General features: G+C 40.6%; 1 protein-coding gene across 2 annotated transcripts in view; it reads right to left on the bottom strand.

The window, feature by feature from the left end:
* The window catches only part of BACH2 (BTB domain and CNC homolog 2), a 273,204-nt gene that overhangs the window by 68,079 nt on the left and 181,449 nt on the right, over positions 1–23,676 (bottom strand). For both annotated transcript variants that reach the window (XM_061207047.1, XM_061207048.1), the window contains one exon: positions 11,948–12,202. In XM_061207047.1, coding sequence (XP_061063030.1) covers positions 11,948–12,190 — 243 coding nt within the window. In that variant the 5' untranslated portion in view covers positions 12,191–12,202. The remainder of the gene's footprint in view (positions 1–11,947; positions 12,203–23,676) is intronic.

The following is a 23,676-nucleotide window of genomic DNA, read 5'->3' as shown; positions in this document are numbered from 1 at the left end:
ATTGGAGGCCTGGCTCCATCCCACCCAGGGTGCTGAATGCACTCACTTTTTCACACACAGCCTTTGCCAGGCTGCACACAGAAGTCCAGCTCAGACAGTACAGCTCACTGCATCACCAGCGAGCTTGGAAGAGGTGCCACTGTCAGTGAGAGAGACTGTCAACATATTTGAGGGGTCTAGGGCAAAGTGAAACAAACATCTTACTATATGCACCAAGTTAATGGGAAAAAGAACACTTCTGAAATATCAGGAAACCAAAAGTGCGGCTGTTTAATTGCCCCACTCCTGAAAGCAAAACCAACCCAACCCTTTGTCCAGCCTGTGATCTGGTTAAGAAACCAAACAAACAAGAAAATAAACAGGAAGGTATTAACTGATGAGTGCCAACAGCTATTTTACTTTCTTTGTGCTTCTAAGAACAGCCTTTCCTACAGACAACCACACACCACCCCAACGCCTGGATATGATCCCTTTTATTAAGGAATTCCTGAATCAATTTCCTGGTTTACGGCTTGTTCAACCAAGATTCCAGGTGTTCTCACCAGAAGAAGGGTCCCTTTCAAAAGCTGTCTGCTTGTGTAGAACTGCACACCCACCAGAAATGTCACGGACACCCCAACAATAGAGCTGAAACCTGAAGCAGTTTCGGGACATTCCAAGTTTTTGAATGGAATGCGAATCCATTAAGATGATTAGGTAACTCTACTGATATCCTCCCTTTTGTGCTCAGTGTTAGAGCTGCCAAAGAAAAGACAGAATCAAAACTGACTCTTGGATTCCAACTCTTGAGTATTTTGGTGCGGAAACTGTATTTTCCTGTAACTCATTTAAAAAAAACACCCCATGCTTTCACTGTGTAATTGCAATCTCAGTTTTCAGGAAGCAAAGAGAAATGAGATCTATAATCAATGTTTCTCTTCTCTTCGGCTTTCAGCCTAAACGGTCCTGCTCTTTTATTGGCAAAGTAGGGCAGGTAATAACAGTGAACAAGAAACCTATTCTAAGAAGCACTGGCTCAAGGGAAGTACCACTCCATCACGAGTGACTCAACCACGAACTCAAGAGTGATTACTCTGCATCGATCAAGTCATGCTAATTGGACAATGGCTTGCTGCCAGCTCATGTTGGCATGACCTACAATACCCTTGGCTGACAGCCATTATGTCCATCATACCTTTATTTTTTTTTATTTTTAATTTTTTTGGTAATCTGGATGGGATGTGGAAATAATTTTTAAAAAACCCTCCCAAGTGCTATTTAACTTCTTATCATGAATTAGAAGTTTAATTAAGTACCCTGTTAAAGGCCTGGGTTCTATGATTAAATATGACAAAAATAATATGTATGATTCCTGATCAAGTGAGGAACTTTACAGCTCTGAACTCTGTCTCTAAATCTATTACTGATTTCAATTGAAATAGCTAAGCGATTCTATAACAGAGCAAAGCAAGAAACGTAAGGGACATTTAATTCATATATAGAGAAGAGTCTTGAAATAAATAGATACACTGGTACCTACTTTTATAAAATTTAATGCAAACAACTTTACTGTCAAAGGCTTTGTTATGAATCCATTTAAAAATGTTGATTACTGTGGTCATCCTACATTATACAGGGTGAAACAGGTGAAGTGAAAGAAAGCCTTAAAACTGCCTTTGAAATCAGGTCACTTAAAAATAATTCTTCAAAAGGTCTCAGTTTTTGTCCACTCAACTCCTTCTACTATTCCAAAAGAGGAATGCACCTCTGCATAAAGCTCTTTAAATAGGACTTACTGGCCTCAGGATTTAGAAATGTAAGAGGTTTGGAAATAGCTTATATATTTCAGTTTTAAAATCAGCTATCGCTGTGGCTATTTTCACACCAGATTTCCCTCCCTCTGTAGCAGCACCACTGAGCAGCCTTCAGAGATGGAATCACAATAGTATTAGCTCCCCTTTTCACGGCTTTGCTTTATTGCACCCCCATCCAAGGCAGAGGCCCAGATTTCAGGGCTGGAAGTCACCTTTGTGTTACTATAAATAAGTTCTGCCTTTAGGCAGTTCAGACTTATCAGCACGATTCTAGGACTTGAAAACTTCTTACTTGCCGGCAAGTAGTTACCTGGAATATGTTGACTTCTTATTTTTTTGCTTTTTTTTTTTTCCATCTGCTACCAAGTCTCACCAATGCAACTTCGAAACTTGCACCACAGCTTTTAATGAAGAGTCTGAGGTAAGAGCCATTTCATCAGAGAAGACTGTGCTTTCCTTTTATGGGAATAATAACACCTACTGTTTATATGGCACCATCCTTCCAAGAACTTTAACTTATCACATTTCATTAATCTGAAGAGCAGCCCTGAAAGGCAAACTGGTGCCTTGTATTGTTATTCCCTGCATACTCATGTGGAAATTGAGGTCATTAAATAATAATAACTTTTTTCAAGATCCTTCTGAAATCGTTACAGAGCAATCATCTGCATTTTCTACAATCTGTCTATGTTCTAGGTTATCAAATAGCCCAGTGGTTCTACAGCTCTTGAACTGTCATCTCCGATGAACTCTAAGACCATATGGGAAAAGTCAGGGAGGATTTACAAACAAAGATAAGACAAGTGAGCTCACGCCTCTTCTGAAGTCAGATGATTCTCTCCTTTCCAGACCAATCTGCCTCCCATCTCCCTGGTCTTTCCCTACCTCTCAATCCAAACGTCTCTCCTCTCGTTCTGACCTGCAGGATTTTTTTTCTCTCCCTCCAGCAGGAACCTAGAAAAATTCCAAGACCATCAACCTGTAGCACAGGCTAGGTCTCCAGAGATCATCCAGTTCAACTCCATCAATGTCCAGAAGGATGAGCCTTGCTGGGCTGAGTTGGCCCACTTGCTCAGGAGATCCTATCCTCTCTCAAGTCCTCAAGAGCACTCTTTTAGCGATTGGCCTTCTGTCTGCCATATCAGCAAGTTTTCTGTCTCTTTTGGAACTTTCCCATCCGCCCAAGTATGAGTCAGGATGGGCTTTGCTGTGCAAACAAATAAACACCAAGTCTTAATGGCCTAACATGAAGGTTAAGTCCTCATTCATGTCATAGTCTGATGCGAGTCAGATGGCTCTCTTCCAACAGTGACTCAAGAATCTGGGTTGTATGATAAACTGACTCCTTTTTTACTCATGTAGGCACTGTAAGTTTCTACAAACCCTTTTGATATTAATACAGAAGTATATAAGAGCAATAATGATATTCACACGTGAACTCAATGATCTTAAACTATTTCCCTCATTATTTCTTAAATAAATGATAAAACAGAAGCTAAAAACACTAAATAACCCTAAATGCTAAAATATGTTCACTAGCTATGTTTAAAAAATAAATGTTCGACAAAGAGAATAAGGTAAATTATGGTATGATTATGCATACCATAATCATGAATAGTCTGATTATTAAAACTGCAATTGCAAAGATTATGCATGGAATGGAATATGAGTTGACACGGGAAGATTATATGATATTCTGATGTTAACTAATAAAAAGCAATATATAATCTTGCAATTCTATGACTGCAGCCATTTAAAATGTGTATACATAAAGAGAATATTGGAAGGAAACAGGCAAAAATGGAATTAATTGTGTTTCAGCTGGATTAGTGTTTAAGTTTTTTTAAAATTGATTGGTTGTTTTAAAATTTATTTTTGGAAAGTAAGATGTAAAATAAAATAAAACATAAATCTCTAAAAAAAAAAAAAGAATCTGGGTTTTGGTTCCATCACCTAGGAGTTCTCTGACACCAGTTCAATGGATGTGAAAGAACACCAAGAACTCACACTTACTTTCAACTGCCTCGGGCTAGAAGTGACACATGACTCCCACTCATGTTTTATTGGTTAGATCTAGTTACCCAGCAAACCTGATTGTAAATGTGGTCTTCCTGTGTGTGCAGGAAAGAGAGGAAAATTGGATATGAGTGAATATTGATCATCTTTAACATCGAGGGCAAGTGTGCTGGAATTTCTTCCTACTTAGAAAAGAAGCCCAAAGGAAACCTCTTTTGACTCTATTTCCCTCCAGTTACTGGCTCACCTCTTTGCTCCCTTTAACTCAAAAGGCCTCAAAAATGTAGCCTACATGAGCTTCTTCAAATCCTTCCCTTTCCCTTCTCTCTAGAACACAGCCCAATTGGTTTTTGCTCCTATTGCTTTCCCAAAGTGCTCAGTGAAATCACGAATGGTTTCCAAATTGCTGGATGGTGAATTTTCAGCCTTCACCTTAGCTGCCTATCAGCATCATTTGACATTGTTGATTACTCTCTCCACCTTTCTTTACCTGGCTTCCAACACACTAAACCCTTTTTTGCTTTTCCTTCTACTTCAATAGTTACTCTTTCTTGGTTTACCCTGCTGCCTCATCTTTTTCTCCCTGACCCCTCAGTTCTGAAAAGACCCAGGGATCAATCTTAAGACCTCTCTCTCTTTTTTTTTTTTTCTGTCTACACTTATTCACTTGGTATTTGTATCTGGTCTTGGGGCTTTCAATATCCCCAGTACTCTGGTATTAAAACTTCTATCTCCAGGCTAGATTTCTCCCATGAATTTCAGCCATGTATATCCTACTGCGTAGTAGACATCTCTACTTAGATGCTAACATGCTTCTCAAACTTAATGTGTACAAAATAGAACTCCTAATCCTGCCCCACTCCCACCACCTGAAACCTATTTCCCTCACTCTTCACCAATCCCAGCTAACGGCAACTCCATCCTTCCAACAGCTTAGGCCCTAAACCTTGGAGTTATCCTTAACTCTTCTCTTTCTCTTCCATCCTACATCCAATCTATAAGATAATCCCATAAGCTCTACCTTCAAAATATTACCAGAGGGAATTCCCTGGCTGTCCAGTGGTTAGGACTCCGCACTTCCACTGCAGGGGGCCCGGGTTCGATCCCTGGTCAGGGAATTAAGATCCCACAAGCCTCAGAGCCAAACAAACAAACAGAAGTTTGCAAACTTAAAAAAAAATATTACCAGAATCTGACACTGATCACCACTGCACTGCTGTCACCCTGGTCCAGGCCATCAGATCATGCCTGGTTTGTTGCCTCAGCATCTTAACTGTTCTCCCTGCTTCTGCCCCTGCCCTCTTTCAATCTATTTTCACACAGCAGTCAAAATTATCTTCTCCTGGGAAAACCTCCAATGGCCTCCTAGCTCATTCCAAGGAAAGGTAATGTATCCAAAAGGTGCACAGCCTTGCCCCGATACTTCTCTGACATGCTGCCTCCTATCGACCTTTTGCTCATGTTGCTACCGTGTGTCAAACAGGCCAGGTCCACTCCATCCCCAGGGCCTTTTCCTTGCTATTCCTTCCACTTAGATCACTCCTCCCCCACTTGTCAACATGGCTGTCTCCCTCACCTTCTTCAGGTCTTTCTACAAAAGTCATCCCCCAAACAGGCCTTTCTTGACCACCCTAGTTAACTGCCATACCTGAACCCTGACGTTCCTTAACCCCCTTCCCTGTTTTATTTTCCTCAATGGCATCTAACAAAGTCCATGTTATATTTATTTATTTTCTGTCTCTCCTTCTCCCCCACTGGAATGTAAGGTCTGTTTTGTTCACTAGGTTCACCCAGCACCTAGAACAGCGCGTCCTGGTACAGCCTTTGATAAATATTTGCAGAATGAATGAATAAGTGAATGAACGAAGAAACAGAAGCTCAAAGAGGTCGACCGGCTTGCTCAAGACCCCATATGCAGTTAGTGCCAAGGTCCTGACTATGGTTTTCCCAGCCTCTCATGGCTGATGCTCCTCAGTTCCTAAAATTGACCTGTTCTTCTGAGTTTTGTCTAGGTGATAAATGAGGGGATGCTAAAGGGTTGGCTCTGTGCTTTGGGGTGGGGGAGTGCTTTGCACTTCTTATCCTGGTCATGCCACTTCCCAGAGACCTCGCCCCCTGCTTCCCGCCAAACCTTCCCTCCCCCTAGAGTCACACTCAGGCTCAGAACGCTCCGGGCACCCTGTGCTGCAGCGTTGAGTACTTTCTGTAGTATGGCATCCTGAAAGGACTGTCCAAAGACAGTCACGACTGTCTTATTGCTTCTTTAAAAAACTGGGCCTAAGCCATTCCACAGACATTAACAGCTTTCATAGCCTCTAAAAACTTTAAGACAAGAAGATCCATAATTTCTTTGCTGGCCTCTGTGCTCTGCAGTACTACGGCAGGAACATTCTTTACTATACCCTGTGGTGGAGACTTCACAACAAATGCTGTGTTTCCAGAGTCCCTCTGGGTCAGTTTTCCCTTTTGTTTAGCACTACAAAAACAAGATTTGTCACAAAATGTTGGGAGAGAGAGAGAAAGAGAAAGATAGAGGGGAAGCAAAAGATAGAGATAGTGAGTGAGCAGAAGTCTGAAATATATTTTTACCTCTGAAAGCGTAAGTTCCGCCTAAGGGGCCATACATACCTCTACCCTACAGCCATTCCCTGCGCGAACCCTTCCCCTTCTCTACAGAGAGGACCCGGAAAACAAGCCCAAAGAAAGGTGCCGGAGGCTTGGCAATAAGCTCTCCATCTCGTTTGTTTATTTATTTATGACAAATAAAAATTGTATGTATTTAAGGTATACAATGCGATGTTTTGACATATGTGTACCCTGTGAAATTATTACCATTATAAACAAAATAGCATATCCGTCACATCCCATAGTTATCCTTTGTGTGTGTGGTGAGAACTCTTGAGATCTACTCTCTTAGCGAATTTTGAGTACATATTACATTATTATTATTTTTTAAAATATAAATTTATTTATTTTTGGCTGCTTTGCGTCTTCGTTGCTGCGCGGGGCTTTCTCTAGTTGCGGCGAGCGGGGGCTGCTCTTCGTTGCGGTGAGCGGGCTTCTCATTGCGGTGGCTTCTCTTGTTGCAGAGCACGGGCTCTAGGCGCGCGGGCTTCAGTAGTTGTGGAGCATGGGCTCAGTAGCTGTGGCTTGCGGGCTCTAGAGCGCAGGCTCAGTAGTTATGGCGCATGGGTTCAGTAGTTGTGGCTCTCAGGCTCTAGAGTGTAGGCTCAGTAGTTGTGGCGCACGGGCTTAGTTGCTCCACGGCATGTGGGATCTTCCCGGACCACGGCTTGAACCCGTGTCCCCTGCATTGGCAGGCGGATTCTTAACCACTGCACCACCAGGGAAGTCCCCATAATACGTTATTATTAACTACACTCACCATGCTGTACATTAGGTCTCCAGAACTTATTCATCTTATAATCGAAAGTTTGTACCCTTTGATCAATCTCTCTCCTTTTGCCCTACCCTCCAGCTTCTGGTAACCACCATTCTGTTACTGTGAGTTTGACTTTTTTTCCTTAGATGCCACAAATAAGTGAGAATATGCAATATTTGTCTTTCTCTGTCTGGTTTATTGGACTTAGCATAATTTCCTCCAGGTTTATCCGTGTTGCTGCAAATGGCAGGATTTCCTTCTTTTTTTAAAGGCTGAATAATATTCACTTGTGTGTATGTATGTGTGTGTTTATATACAGACCACGTCTTCTTTATCCATTCATCTGCTGACGGACACTTAGGTTGTTTCCATGTCTTGGCGATTGTGAATAATGCTGCAATGAACATGGGAGTGCAGGTATCTCTCTGAGACAGTGATTTTATTTCCTTTGGATATAGACTCAGAAGTGGGATTGCTGGATCGTATGGTAGCTCAATTTTTAATTTTTTGAGGAACCTCCATATTGTTTTCCACAGTGGCTCTACTGATTTACATTCCTACTACAGTGCACAAGGGTTCCCTTTTCTCCACATCCTGGCCAACACTTGTTATCTTTTGACCTTCTGATAATAGACCTTGGCAATAACCTCCTTTCAGCCGTTCTTCCCTAGCATTCTGGGTGGGAGTCGAGCAGCCCATCAGAATGGGGTTGATGGGCAAAGCTGCACCCCTTTCCTGCCCTCTGTACTTGACACACCATAACCTTAACATCATGCTTGTGACGCCACTTCCAGCATGGCCGGCATCCAGCCTAAGCGGTCTCTATGACCATAGCCGAGGAGGTGCTCATTGAGGCAGCGTGAATCCGAAGGAGCAGAGCAAGAAGGGCCTTGCCACGCTTGGTACACGACCCACTTTCTCTTCATTTCTTAACACGAAATACACTTGCTATTACAAACCAAATGCCCTGTTTCATCACTGAACAGAAGTACTAAGGACAATGCCTTATCTCCTGCTATTTGCTGACACACATTCCTGGATGTGCTTTTCCATGAGGAACCAACACTCAAGTCACAGAAATCCTAGGGACAATCTGTCATGCCAGTTTAGGAAAAGAAAAAAAAAGCAAGACAATTCCAATGACTCCTTGACTTCCAGGAGGAGGCCTCTATTTTTGCCTCTCCCGTTTTCAGCTGAGAGGCTACACCGGGACTCTGGTCGGCTCTACTCTGTGGGTAACGGCGTTGCCCACCGGGAGTCAGGGCGTGGGGCTAGAACTGCACGAGTGGGCAGTGGTTGCAGGCTGGAGCCAGCTTTGGCCTAAACTGACAGAGCAGGGGAGTGAGAAGGGCAGCGGTTTGCATCTGAAGTTTCCTAGTCCAAAGACAGAGCTTTCAGGGACTTCCCTGATGGTCCAGTGGCTAAGGCTCCGTGCCCCCAAGGCAGGGGGCCCGGGTTCGATCCCTAGTCAGGGAACTAGATCCCACATGCATGCCGCAACTAAGAGTTCGCATGCTGCAACGGAGGAGCCCGTGTGCCGCAACGAAGATCCCGCACGCGCAACTAAGACCCAGCACAGCCAAATTAATAAATAAATATTAAAAAAAGAAACATAACCCAGAGACGGAGCTTTCAGACCCAGCCATGCGGGTCCCTGTGAAGCTCAGCAGTTGGCCGGGCAGGGAGCGCAGAGGTGAGCCAAGAGTGAGCAAGGCTGGGACCGGGCCAGAAGGTGATTTGAATTCGTGATGGATTATGATGAAGTTTAAAGATTTCCAAGGAGCTAATCAAATGCTTTTTCTTACATCATATGAACCAAATGCCAGTGAGTTCCAAGCAGCTACTTCCCAAGGTAGTGTTTGGGATGTTTGTTTATTCACCACTTAATTCAAATTCTATGAAGTCATTCACTGAGCTAAGTGGGACAGCATCTGAGAGCCTGCAAGGACCTTTCAGTGTGCACACAGCAAGGAGAGAAAACAATGCCCAGCGCCTGGGGCCCCAGGAGGGGCCTCTGAGCAGAGGCAGAGGCTCCTGGAAGGAGGCCTCAGAAACAATTACAGACCCACAACGGAAAATGCCACATGGGGGTTGGCCTGCATGCCCATCAGCAGGATGACTGGAGCTGGGTTACTGACAATATGAACTCATGTTTCATAGGAAAAAACAAAAGTGTCTAGTTATATCTGAAGGTTTCAGGTACATGAAGAACCAGAATGTTTTAATTATTTGGAAATGCAGATGATGTAGGAACAGAAATCATTTTACACAACTAGAAAGAAAATCAACACTTAGCAAATTCTCACTTAACTGGAACACTAAATCAAAAGGTCAAACAGCAGATTTTTGTGTGGCATCTACACACTCTTACTTCAAAGAGTGCCCAGTGCCAAGGAAATAATTGATTATCAGGGATTTGATCTAAAAAGAAATTTTTAGGTTAGGTTTTACTGCCTTGGTATTGTATTATGATAAATAATTTAAGGGCTTCAGCATTTTAGGGGTTTTTACAGGTAAGAACTGGGGCTCAGAGAGGTTAAGTGACTGGATCAGGATCACAGAGCTAACTGGGGGGCAGGCCAGGGTTTATGGCACAAGGTCCAGGGAGTCTCCAGATGGGGCCCGCAGTCATGGAAGAGAGACTAAATTACATAAATTATGGTTTTCATTTGTAAATATATTTTAATGTAATCTCTTTTTTTTGGAAATTAGTAAAAAACATATATGAGGTGACTCTCAAACAGATACAGATAATAAATTAACTGTAAACTCCACCCCCTCCCTAAAACCATTCTGGATAATTGGAAGTTTGTCAGATATTTTCAGAGAATTCTAGAGTTAAAGTAAATTCAAAGGCGCGCTTGCTGCCCCTCAAGAGAAGAAGAAAGAGTCTTATATTTGACGAACGCCAACCAGTTTAAACGTACTCTTTTATATTTATCCTCTCACCTAATGACGGGTTAAGTATTTGCCCATTAATGCAGCTCAGGATCACCAGTCACACCACAGCTGCCATTTCTTGGCCTTCCCACATCACTTGGTACATAAGCATCCCTCCCTCCTCCAGCCCCAATTACATTATCTTCAACTGATTTGTCCTTTTGTTTCTAGTATTAGGATCTTTCTAGTTATCTACTTGCCAGTGGTGTGAGGAGTAGTAATGGAGCCCTTCACTTGGGTACATAACAAAGAATATTCATGTGAAACTGCCTATGTAGCCCTCACTTTGCCACCTTCCTGCTCTGCAGGGGTAACAGCAGACATTTCTTAACAGGGGACTGGACCTAGTGACCCCTCTGACCCCCTGTCTATTTTTGTTTTTGTTTTTGGTTTTTTTTTGGGGGGTATAGATGGATTTTTTAAAATTGAAGAATAGTTGATTTACAATGTTGCAGGTGAACAGCAAAGTGATTCAGTTATATTTATGAATATATATTGATATACATATATTCTTTTTCAGATTTTTTTCCATTATAGGTTCAATACAAGATATTGAATCTAGTTCCCTGTGCAAATAATGTTGTCTTAAAGTCTATTTTGACTGGTATCAATAAAGCTACCTTAGCTTCCTTGTTGTTTATTTTATACACAGTAGTGTGTATGTCTATTTGTTTTTTATGTTGAACTTGAATGTCTTTCTGTGGAGCAGCTGCTTGCCCCACCACGTCCTACTTCTTATTCACAACCTGCTTTACTCATTTATATGATTTGCCAGGCCTCTGGAGACACTGGATCTGTGACCCCTGAGACTTAATGCTAGTTGTGCCCATTAGCACCTCCCTCAGGGTGACCGGGTCTTTGGTTTCTCCTAGGGGTGCTGTGAAGAGCTGCTCTGTGGATCACGGCACAACTCTGGGTCTCTCTTCACATAGACTATGAACATGAGTTGCACCCTTGTGAGTTGTGCAGTCCACAGCCTGCACAACTGTCAGTGGCAGCCCTGGTGTTGTAGACCGTGCTGGTGCACAGGGAATGATTCTGGCCTTGAACACAAAGCCTAAGGCTGCTCAGTGTTACCCTTAGTCCCACAAAAATGAAGGGGAATCAGGATGATGGAAAAAGAGTAACTGTATAGACAATTCAAAGGGGTGGCCAATTTAATGGTTTGTCGGCATGAAGCCCATCCTTTGAGTTCTGGCAGCTCAAACCATCCAACTGTATGTCATCTCTGGACAGAACAAGTCCAGCTACTAGTGTCCCCAAAGTACAGAAGTGACTGGACTCCCTAAAGTAATTAAGAAACCTGAGTAGGGTATTTTCAACGATGGTGAGAAAAGCAAGTTTACACTTCTTAGAATCTTACTATATTAACTGTGAAAACGACTGCCTGCTTTTACTCTTCCTCCTGGGCAAGGAAGGTGCTGTGAATACTTTCATTCTTTTACTCTCAAGGGAAATCAAGTGTTCCTTCAACCATTTGAAAGAGAAAAATCATAGCAACAGTCCCAGTGATTGAGATCCCACATGTAGGACTGTACTAAACTTTGGGCAAACTACTCAAAACCCTAAGAGTAAGTGAACTAGAAACTAGGTGGGGCTGTGAGGCACAGGTGAGGTTCAGATTCATGCCTCTGAGACGTGAAATGCATCCAATAGAAACTGGCTCTGCCGCAAAACCTAACGCGTGGGTGACTTGATCATCAGCCCCCGAGCAGGGATGTGGCACAGGTCCTACCTTCCAGGTCCTCCTCAGCCAACTGTCTCCAAGTCAACAAACCTCCGTTAGCAACTGCACGAACAAACCAAACTACTGTACCTCCTCAGGCAAGCTGACCACCAAGTCATTTCTCGTCTGTCCAACCAGCGCCTGCCAGAAGTATTCACTGCATGCGGCCAGCACAGCTCGGTGGGCCCGGAACTCCTTCCTCTCCACGATCAGAGTCACGTCACAGAGAATATCCTTTTTGCGCTGGTCATTGAGGCCCAGGAGGATGTTGGTGCAGTGGACTGTGGACTCATACACATACATGGGGGAGTCAGGCTTCTCATCCACAGACATGCCGTTCACACCCTGAAAGAAAGCAAGCAAGCCTGGGTCATCACGGCTCCCTGAGTCAGAGAGACACGGTGAGAAAGGATGCTGAGCGCCTGGGCGTCACCGCCCTGAGCCAGGGCGAAAGAAGCAGAACTGTCCGTTAGCATCTTACGCGCAGTTAGCACTGTGAGCTCAGAAAACATCTGGAAGGTTGTGTTCTGTGGCTGACTTCTCTCCTTTCCTCTTACTGAGTCCTTTTACCACGCGGAAACAAAGCCAGGTCTTTTAATGGAACACCCAAAACATTCAAAACACATACCTACTTTAAAACTTGGTAGTTTTAATTTTGTTAGTGGACTGAAAGGGAACTTTCACACATACAGAGTCCCAATGCAAGTATTAACTGAGCTTTGTGTTAAGAGGAAATGACTCATTCTGAAGTATTGGCAGTGCTGCCTGGATGAAGCACGTGTAAGTTCCTAGGCTGAAATTTGGCTAAGATGCCAAGCACAGTAAATATCTAATCACAATACATAATTTAACATGGGAACTAAACGGAATGTGTACGAAGGAGTGGATGTAGCCAGCTATCTATCGCAATTGCCCTCCACCACTTCAAGACAAAGCATGGCCACCATGATGCTACTGTTGTCATGAAAGGCTCTTGAAAAGAAGTGGAAATGTGCTGCTGTTATCCCAGCAGACTGGATGTACATCCTCTTTAAGGAAACACAATATATTGTATCAGGAGTCAAAAAAACAGATGTATTCAACAGTGAAGATTACTTTTACGAAAGGGTTCTTTGCTTTAAAAAGTGTCCACTGGGGCTTCCCTGGTGGCGCAGTGGTTGAGAATCTGCCTGCCAATGCAGGGGACACGGGTTCGAGTCCTGGTCTGGGAAGATCCCACATGCCGCGGAGCAACTGGGCCCGTGAGCCACAACTGCTGAGCCTGCGCGTCTGGAGCCTGTGCTCCGCAACCAGAGAGGCTGCGACAATGAGAGGCCCGCGCACCGCGATGAAGAGTGGCCCCCACTTGCCACAACTGGAGAAAGCCCTCGCACAGAAACGAAGACCCAGCACAGCCATAGATAAATAAATTAAAAAAAGCGGTTATATTAAAAAAAACAAAAAGTGTCCACTGATGTATTGATATTTAAAAAAAAATCTAATTAACTTACACAACAGTTTTCCTGTAATATTTACACTAGTATGAATTCCAATAGTGAGTCTTACTTTCTTTTTGCTTTATTATTATTTATTTTTTTAAAAGAGTTTTAACATACAATAAACTGCATATACTTAACACTGTACAACTTGGTATGTTCTGGCATATATATGCAACAGTGAAACCATCATCACAATCAAGACAATGAACATATCCTTCACCACCAAAAGTCTCTTTATGTCCCTTAACAATCTCTCCCTTGCACCTCTCCATTCATCTACTGATGGATATTTGGGTATTTCCCAGTTTTTGGTTATTACAAATAAAGCTGCTATGGATTAGTGTATAAATCTCTGTATGAAAAAATGCTTTCACTTGTCTTGTGTAAACACCTAGATATAGAATGGGTGGATCATTTGGTATGTGTAAGTCTAACTTTTAAAGAAATGGCCCTGTTTTCTAAAGCAGTTGTGCCATTTCACATTTTCAATGGCAGTGTATGAGAGTACAGTTCCTGCCCATCCTTGTCACCACGTGGTATGGTCAATCTTTCTAATTTTGGCCATTCTAATAGGTACACTGTGGAATCTCTTTGTGTTTTCAACTTGCTTTTCTCTAGTGACTGAAGATATTGAGAATCTTTCATGTGCTTATTTGCCATCTATTTATCTTCTCTGGAGAGGTAGATTCTTTGCCCGTTTTATACTGGGTTTTTTCCTTACTATTGAGTTTTGGAAGTTCCTTAATATACTTAATAAAAGTCCTTTATCAGATATGTGATTTGCAAATGTTTTCTCCAAGTCTGTAGCTTGTCATTTTATTCTCTTAGCAGTGTTTTTCAAAAAGCAGAAAGTCTTCATGTGATGAAGTCCAGTTGAGCAATTTTTTCTTTAATGGATCATGCTTTTGGTGTCATATTTAAAAAAATCTTTGTACAAACCAAGGTCACATCTTTCGTCAGATTTATAACTAGATACAAATATTTTTAATGCAATTACAAATGGTTTTGTTTTTAACTTAAATTTCTCATTTTTCATTGCTAGCATATAGAAATATAACTGATTTTGTATTGATCTTGTATCCTGCAACTTTGCCTAACTTTGTTCCCATAGCCTTTTTTTTTTTTTGGGTGGGGTGGGAGGTAGATTCCACAGATTTTCTATATAGAAGATAATACTGTCTGTAAATGAAGACATTTTACTTCTTTTCCAATCTGGATGATTTCAATGTCTTTTTCTTGCCTTACTGCATTGTCCAGAACCTCCAGTACAACGTTGAGTATAAATGGTAAGAGCAAACATTCTCCCCTTGTTCCCAGAGTTATGGGGAACATATTGAGCTTTTCACTGTTATTTATGATGGTAACTATTGGTGTTTCATAGAAGCCCCTATCTAGTTGAGGAAGTTTCTTTGTATTCCTATTTTTCTGGGAGGTTGTTTTATTTGTTTTTCAAATCAGGAATGGATGCTGAATTTTGCCAAGTGCTTTTTCTGCATCTACTGAGATAGTCACATAGTTTTTCTTTTTTAGTATGTTAATAATGTAAATAACATTGATTGATTTTTGAATGTTAAACCAACCTTGTATTTCTAGGATAAACTCCACTTGCTCATGATACATTTGCCCTGTTATACATTGCTGGACTCAATTTGCTAGCATTTTGTTAAGAATTTTTACGTCTATGCTCATGAGGGGGATTAGTCTGTAGTTTTCTTTTCTCATATATTTTAAACCTGGTTTTAGTATTAGGGTAATGCTGGTCTCACAAAATGAGTTTGGAGGGATTTCTTCCTTTTCAATTTTCTAGAAGAGTTTGGGTAGAACTGGTTTTTTTCCTTAAATATTTGGTAGAATTTACCTATGAAGTCTTCTGGGCTGGAGCTGTAACTACAAATTCAGTTTTTAAAACAAATTCAGTTTTTAAAATTCTAACTGCCTCCCAAAGGCCCCTCCTTCAAATACCATCACATTAGGGGTTAGGGCTTCATATGACTTTTGGACAGACATAAACGTTCAGTCCATAACAGCTGGTAATGAATTCTTTCAGTGTTTGTTTCTCTTAAGAAGTCTGTTGACTTCATTTTTGAAGTTATTTTTGTGGGCTATAGATTCTACATTGACAGTTTTGTTTTGTTTTTTTTCCTTTCAGCACTTTGAAAGATGTCTGTCATTGCACTGTCTTTTCATGTGCATGGTTTCCAATGAAAAATCTGCCTCATCCTTACCTTTGTTTCTCTCTACATAATACATCTTCCCCGCTCTAGCTACTTTTCAGATTTTATCTTTATCACTTGTTTTGAGCAATTTGATTATGATGTGGCTTGGTATAGTTTTTTCATGATTCTTGAGCTTCTTAGATGGGTGGTTTTATAGTTTTCATCAAATTTGGAAATATTTTAGCCATTATTTCTTCAAATATTTTTTGCCAAATGTTTTTCCTGTCTCCCCATCTCTTCTCTTTTGGGGAGCTCAGTTACATATATATTAGACCACCCGAAATTGTCACACAGCTCACAAATGCTCTGTACATTTTCTATTTTTGCTAGTCTTTTTTTTTTTTTTTTCTCTCTGTGTTTCACTTTGGACAGTTTCTATTGCTAGGACTTTAAGTTCACTAATCTTTTCTTATGCAATATGTAATCTGCCATTAATTCCTCTCACAGTTAATTTTCAACACACAAATTGTGGCTCTCACCTCTAAAAGTTCAATTTGGGTCTTTTTTGTATCTTTCATGACTCTACTTAAGATATTCAATCATTCCTATAACTTCTTGAACATTTGGAATACAGTTATAATAACTATTTCTGTCTGTTAATTCTAACATCTGTCTCAGTTCTGGTTCAGTTTCAATGGATTGATATTTCTCTTCATTCCTGCTTCTGTGCATGCCTGGAAATTTTTGATTGGATGCCAGATATTGTGAATTTTACCTTGTTGGATGCTTGATATTTTTGTGTTCCTATAAATATTATTAAGCTTTGTACTAGGACTCAGTTGAGTTATATGGAAACAGTTCAATCCTTCAGGTTTCACCTTTGAGATCTTTTAAGTGGAAACAGCAGCATTTAATCTAGGGCTCCTTATTTCCCACTACTTCTAAGTATTTTACCCAACGCCTTGAATTATGGGTTTTTAGTCTGGCTGGTAGGAACAGGTGTTATTCCTGGCCCTCTGTGAGCTCTGAGTACTGCTCCTTCTAATTGTTTTGGATAGTTCTTCCCCCATTTTTTTTTGTAGTCTCCTAACACACATGTGCTAATGAGTACTCTGCAAGACACTGAAGGGAAATCTTCTTCAGATGTCTGGAGTTTTCTCTCTGTTCAGCTCTCCCTTCTCTGCTACCCTGCATTCTGAACTCCAGCCACCATAGTCTCTCCAGACCATTAGCTCTGTCTCCACAACTCAAGAGTCAGCCAGGCCCTCTTTGGTTCCTCCTTCCTGTGCCATGGCCTGGAAACATTCTCAAAACAGTAAGCTGGGCTCAGCTTGTTTTCCTTCTCTTGAGGATCAATGTCTTTTGTTGCTTGGCGTCCAAAGTCTTGAAAACCACCGTTTCACATATTTTATCTATTTTTATAGTTGTTTCAAGTGAGAGGATAAATCTAGTACCTGTTACTCCATCTTGGCTGGAAGCAAAAATCTTGGATTTATTCCTTATATTATAGTTACTGTATACACTTTACAAACAATAATTTATCACATTGCTAACCATATAGTATAAATTTTGCTCTACCATAAATGATGGTTTTTAATACCTAATTACAAAAATGTATCTGCCAAGAAGAATTTTCAGTTCTTTGGTATTCTAATAAAAGATAAAATATCTGTGAGCCTTATTAACTGGAATCATTTTTAATGCAATAAGAATAGAGTTATAAATGACACAATTCAGTTATAATGACCATAAGCCATGGGGTAAGATTGAGTTTACATGACTACTATCTATGACTAGTTAATTGTTGTTAAATTCTTTACTATCTAGTAAGAAGACAAATCTTTTTCTATTCTGTTTTCTTTTCCATGGAATGTTTTCAGGATTTTCTTATCTCCCATACAGGGTCTCCTGTCTGATTTATTTTCTCCATTCTTAGTTCTCAAATTATTACTCTTTCTCTTAACACATTTAATTTTCTCAGTCTGTGAAAACTTGTTTTGTTTTGTTTTTGAATCACGATAGCTTGCATATAGCTGACAGCACTCAAAACTGGGTGGGACAATTAAGGTTCCAGGATGTAAAAAAAAAAATCATAAAAAGCAGGAGATTTATAAGAGACATCTCATTTTTCCAATCCATTTATGAGTAATTCATATTAATGTACCTACATCAAGACGAGAGGAGCTTGCTATAATGGATACAAAGCCATAAATTCTTTAGTGAAACATGAAATGAAAGAAAATCAAAAGAGAAATGAAGTGAGGTGCAGTGGAAAGAGGAATGAACCAGGGCTCTAGCGCTTTCAGTCCAGCTCTGGAACTGACTGGCTTTGTGGATTTTGGATAAATTGCCTAACTTTCTCTGGACCTGCTTCCATGTTGGTAAAATGAGAAGCTTGGACTAGAAGACTAGCAAAGTTCTTAACAGATCTACAAGTCTATGAGTCTAAGTCTATAAAAGAAATACCGACTTGATCACAGAGAATGGGGTACTGTCATTTTAGTTGACAGAAGCTAGCTTTCTTTGACCTTATAAAGACCATTTATGTACCCTCTTTTCATTGTTTTTTATGGCTTAAAAACTGCCTCTGTAGAGCTGGTTACAGGGAATGGGGTGGACAATATACAGGAAGAAACCAAAGCCTTCTGGAAGAGAAGGAACCAGGACCCCAACCCCTGATCCCACAGGTTTCAAGTTAGGAAGATCTGTCAGGATAGACCGTGGTGTCCCTAAGTAAATAGAGGGGCACAAGTCCCTTAAAGTGAAGTTATCTGTAGGAAATGGGGAATCCAAACCTAGGAGGACATTTTGGCACAATACGTGGAACTGATGCCATTAGCTCCTTCAGTCCTGGATATCTTAGCCCAGAGGTTTGTTCTGGGAACCATGGCTGAGCAAGGGAGTATAAAGTAAAAGAATATGTCACTTGGGAAACCAGTGTGGAGTTCCACTGAGGTCCGAGTGGGGGCTGACTGCTATATAGCAGCACTGGACAATAGTCCAGGCATTAATAGTGGTGAAGCCAAGGCAGTGGGTGGATTCTCAGATTCCAGTTCACAAGTAAGATGGTCTCTTTCTGGCTCTAGGACAGCTGGGAGGCTCAAGGAAAGATTCCATATCCTGCTAATGGGGCAGGTTTGGGAAAATAAAGGACATGTGGCAATATATGCACCCTGAGTTGATGAAGCAGGCTATGATAGTCACATGAACATGGACACTTGTTTTTTGGGCTAAACCTTCCAGAGAGTTTTAGAAGACATTTGAAACATATTAGATCTGTTCATCAAATGGTATAATCTAAAATGTATCATTCTCTCAGTATCCATTTATAATAAAAACTCTCCAGAAAGTGGGCATAGAGGGAACATGCCTACATAATAAAGGCCATATATGACGAACCCACAGCTTACATCCTACTCAACGGTAAAAAGCTGAAAGCATTTCCTCTGAGATCAGGAACAAGACAAGGATGCCCACTCTCACCACTTTTATTATTCAACATAGTTTTGGAAGTCCTAGTCACAGCAATCAGAGAAGAAAAAGAAATAAAAGGAATCCAAATTGGAAAGGAAAAAGTAAAACTGTCACTGTTTGCAGATGGCATGATACTATACATAGAAAATCCTAAAGACGCCATCAGAAAACTATTAGGGCTCATCAGTGAATATGGTAAAGTTACAACATACAGAAATCTGTTGCATTTCTATACACTAACAATGAAATATCAGAAAGAGAAATTAAGGAAACAATCCCATTTACCATTGCATCAAAAGAATAAAATACCTAGGAATAAACCTACCTAAGGAGGTAAAAGACCTATACTGGGAAAACTATAAGACACTGATGAAAGAAACTGAAGATGGCACAAACAGCTAGAAACATATACTGTGTTCTAGGATTGGAAGAATTAATATTGTTAAAGTGACAATGCTACCCAAGGCAATCTACAGATTCAATGCAATCCCTATCAAAATACAAAGGGCATTTTTCACAGAACTAGAACAAATAAATTTAAAACTTGTATGGAAACACAAGAGACCCTGAATGGCCAAAACAATCTTGAGACCAAAAACGGAGCTGGAGGAATCAGGCTCCCTAGCTTCAGACTATACTACAAAGCTACAGTAATCAAAACAGTATGACACTGGCACAAAAACAGACACATAGATCAATGGAACAGAATAGAAAGCCCAGAAACAAACCCACACACTTATGGTCAATTAATCTATGACAAAGGAGGCAAGAATATACAATAGAGAAAAGACAATCTCTTCAATAAGTAGTTCTGGGAAAACTGGACAGTTACATATAAAAGAATGAAATTAGAACATTTTCTCACATCATATATAAAAATAAACTCAAAATGGATTAGGGATCTAAATGTAAGACTGGAAACCATAAAACTCCTAGAAGAAAACATAGGCAGAACACTCTCTGACATAAACCGTAGCAATAGTTTTTTTGGATCTGTCTTCTAAAGCAAAGGAAATAAAAGCAAAAATAAACAAATGGGACCTAATTAGACTTAAAAGCTTTTGCACAGCAAAGGATACCATCGACAAAAACGAAAAGACAACCTACAGAATGGGAGAAAATATTTCCAAGTGATGTGACTGACAAGGGGTTAATATATAAAATATATAAACAGCTCATACAGCTCAATATCAGAAAAACAAACAACCCAATCACGAAGTGGGCAGAAGATCTAAATAGACATTTCTCCAAAGAAGACATACTGATAGCCATCAGACACATGAAAAGATGCTCAACATCACTAATCATTAGAGAAATGCAAAATAAAACTACAATGAGGTATCAACTCACACTGGTCGGAATGGCCATCATCAAAAAGTCTACAAAAATAATATATGCTGGAGAGGGTGTAGAGAAAAGGGAACCCTCCTACACTGTTGGTGGGAACGTAAATTGGTGCAGCCACTATGGTGAACAGTATGGAGGTTCCTTAAAAACTAAAAATAGACTTACCGTATGATCCAGTAATCCCATTTCCCGGAGGAAACTCTAATTTGAAAAGATACAGGCAATCCAATGTTCATAGCAGCACTGTTTACAATAGCCAAGACATGGAAGCAACCTAAATGTCCATCAACAGATGAATGGATAAAGAAGATGCAGTGTGTATACACACACACACACACACACACACACACAGACACAATGGAATATTACTCAGCTGTAAAAAGAATGAAATTTTGTTATTTGCAGTACCATGGATGGACTTGCAAGGTATTAGGCTAAGTGAAATAAGTCAGAGAAAGACAAATACTGTATGATATCACTTACATGTGGAATCTAAAACAATACAACAAACTAGTGAATATAACAAAAAGGAAAAAATAATCTATCAATCCCATGAAGCTGTTGTTAGACTTTAATCTGTCTGAGGATTTTCTTGATTTTGTTACATTATTCCTGGATAATCCTTCCTGTGCCATGCCAACCCCACTCTGTGCCTCTTGGCTTTTACATTCTTACTGGAGCTTATCACACCCCTCCCTGTTGGCCCCTCTTCAAGCATAATGGAACATACTGTTTTCCTTCTTCTTTGAGAAATCAGTCAGCCCATCCCATACTCCAGTTATCATTAGTGCTCTTCTAGGAACTCTAATTTGTCTGTTTTTGACTAACCAATGCCAACCTGAATTCTGGTTCTCCTATCATTGCATTATGTCCTATTAAGTTTTCCTTTTTTCATTGGCTTTACTAATACCAAAAAACATTCCCACCCCTCCCAATGCAGCAAATCCTGAAATCTGTAGCAGGACCCATGGGATCTAAGAATGAAATACCTTGTAGTGAGTAACAGCCCAGAATAGCATGGAGGAGTCTGACAGCCAGTCTTTACGCTAAGCATTAGACAATGTGTTAAAGTGTGCAGACATTAGCTGAAATCAGATTGTAAGGAAGCTTTCCAAAGGTTCTGATTTGGGTTTTGGCTAGATCTCATTCTTCTTTTTGTAGGCCAAAAAAACCCCAGCTGCACATGTACACACACATATACCCCAATCATCTTATCATATGGTTTGGCAGTAAAAGTTAATTACTATCATTTTATCATAGTATGCTCATCCCCTCAAAAAGCTGCACGGACCACAGCTCTTATCCGTCAAAGAAGTAGTATTAATGAATACAGACTCACTTATTAACTCACTCATTCACTCTTTGTTCATTATTGGGTCATATTCAGAAATTAAAATGTCTAACACTTAGTTCTGAAGGCAAAAGTGTAAATCAAAAAGCCAAAAAAAAAGAAAAAAAAATCTACACTGGGAAATCTGAAAAGCTGCAATTCACAAAAAAGTAGAATGTTAAGTTTTCCAGACAACCTGTCATGTCTAGAATGTTTCAGAAGAGAAGAAATGAATACGCCTTGGAGGTAATGAAAAAGACCAAATTATAAACCATTTCACTTGAAATTCCAACCACACTTCTCCTAGAAACAGTGCATTAAGAAAACACTTCTGTGACTCAAACACTAAATTATTTAGTAATTGCTGAGTATATTTCTGCTCTTATCAAGCATGCTCTTTTTTAAAAATAGTTATTTTCTATGAAACCATAAGGGTTAGTTTTTATGAAAGAAAGTTATCAAGACTGTAGAAATTTGGGGACTTCCCCGGTGGCACAGTGGTTAAGAATCCGCCTGCCAATGCAGGGCACACGGGTTCGAGCCCTGGTCGGGGAAGATCCCACATGCCGCGGAGCAACTAAGCCCGTGCGCCACCACTACTGAGCATGCACTCTAGAGCCCGCAAGCCACAACTACTGAGCCCGCATGCCACAACTACTGGAGCCTGCGCACCTAGAGACCGTGCTCCGCAACAAGAGAAGCCACCGCAATGAGAAGTCCAGGCACCACAACGAAGAGTAGCCCCCGCTCGCCGCAACTAGAGAAAGCCCGCACATGCAGCAACAAAGACCCAATGCAGCCAAAAATAAATAAATAAGTAAATAAATTTTTTTTAAAAAAGACTATAGAAATTTTAGCGTGCACAGCGCCATTAAAATTACGAAGTTATTACTTTTGGCTTGGAAACACTTTTCAATCGCATCAGGACTCAAACTTCTTACTTAAAGTGGAAAGCAATCCAATTTTGGTATTTTCTAATGGAAAACCGCAGTGCCTGTCACTTAATGCCTCTAATGCCTTTAGGTAGCTAAAGTGACGGCCTGACATGGGGCACTAAAATGTTCCATGTTCTTTATTCACTCAAACACTCCATCTGTGTGTGTACTAGTTAGTGGCTAGGGAACTGAAATTTAAGGCTGTTGTTAGGAGGAAGCACTTAAAATTGTATCATCAAATCCTTAATAGCTCTGAGTGGTTCTTGTACTTCAGTATAAACTTCCATTTTCCTTGACCTTTCAGGAGGAAGTTCAATCTACCGATACAGTTTGTGACAGTGGTTTTTACTGCACAGTTGAAAAAAAAAATTAGGAACCGTCATAATAGGCCCCAGTTTTTTGGGTAATTGTTAATGTTGATGTTGTTGTTTGACTTATAAACAGACCCAAATAAAAAAGAATCCAAACTTCCAAAATATCCAGTGATAAAATATTAGTGACAACGACTAGCATTTCCATATTTAAAAGTAAACTGTTTGGAGAGGCAGAGTATGATACAGAGGCTGAGCTAGAAGAAATATTAGAATGTTGGTAACAGGTGATATGTAATAATCTAAAGGTAATAAAGAATTAAAGATTTATTGGACTTCCCTGGTGTCGCAGTGGGTAAGAATCCGCCTGCCAATGCAGGGGACACGTGTTCGAGCCCTGGTCAAGGAAGATCCCACATGCCACGGAGCAACTAAGCCCGTGCGCCACAACTACTGAGCCTGCGCTCTAGAGCCTGTGAGCCACAACTACTGAGCCCACATGCTGCAACCACTGAAGACCGCGTGCCTAGAGCCCGTGCTCCACAACAAGAGAAGCCACCTCAATGAGAAGCCCGCGCACCGCAACGAAGAGTAGCCCCTGCTCACCGCAACCAGAGAAAGCCTGCATGCAGCAACAAAGACCCAACACAGCCAAAAATAAATTAAAAAAAAAAGATTTACTACTTATCCACCAAATTGGAAAGAATTGGAAAGTTAAACAATATCAAGTGTTTGTGGAGATGTAAAGCATCAGGGACTCTCATACACTGATGGTTGGTTCAAATTCT

Source organism: Eubalaena glacialis, chromosome 12, assembly GCF_028564815.1.
Source record: "Eubalaena glacialis isolate mEubGla1 chromosome 12, mEubGla1.1.hap2.+ XY, whole genome shotgun sequence".
NCBI classification, from domain to species: domain Eukaryota; kingdom Metazoa; phylum Chordata; class Mammalia; order Artiodactyla; family Balaenidae; genus Eubalaena; species Eubalaena glacialis.
The sequence above is the reverse complement of the archived record's forward strand: the minus strand, read 5'-3'. Positions and strand labels throughout refer to the sequence as shown.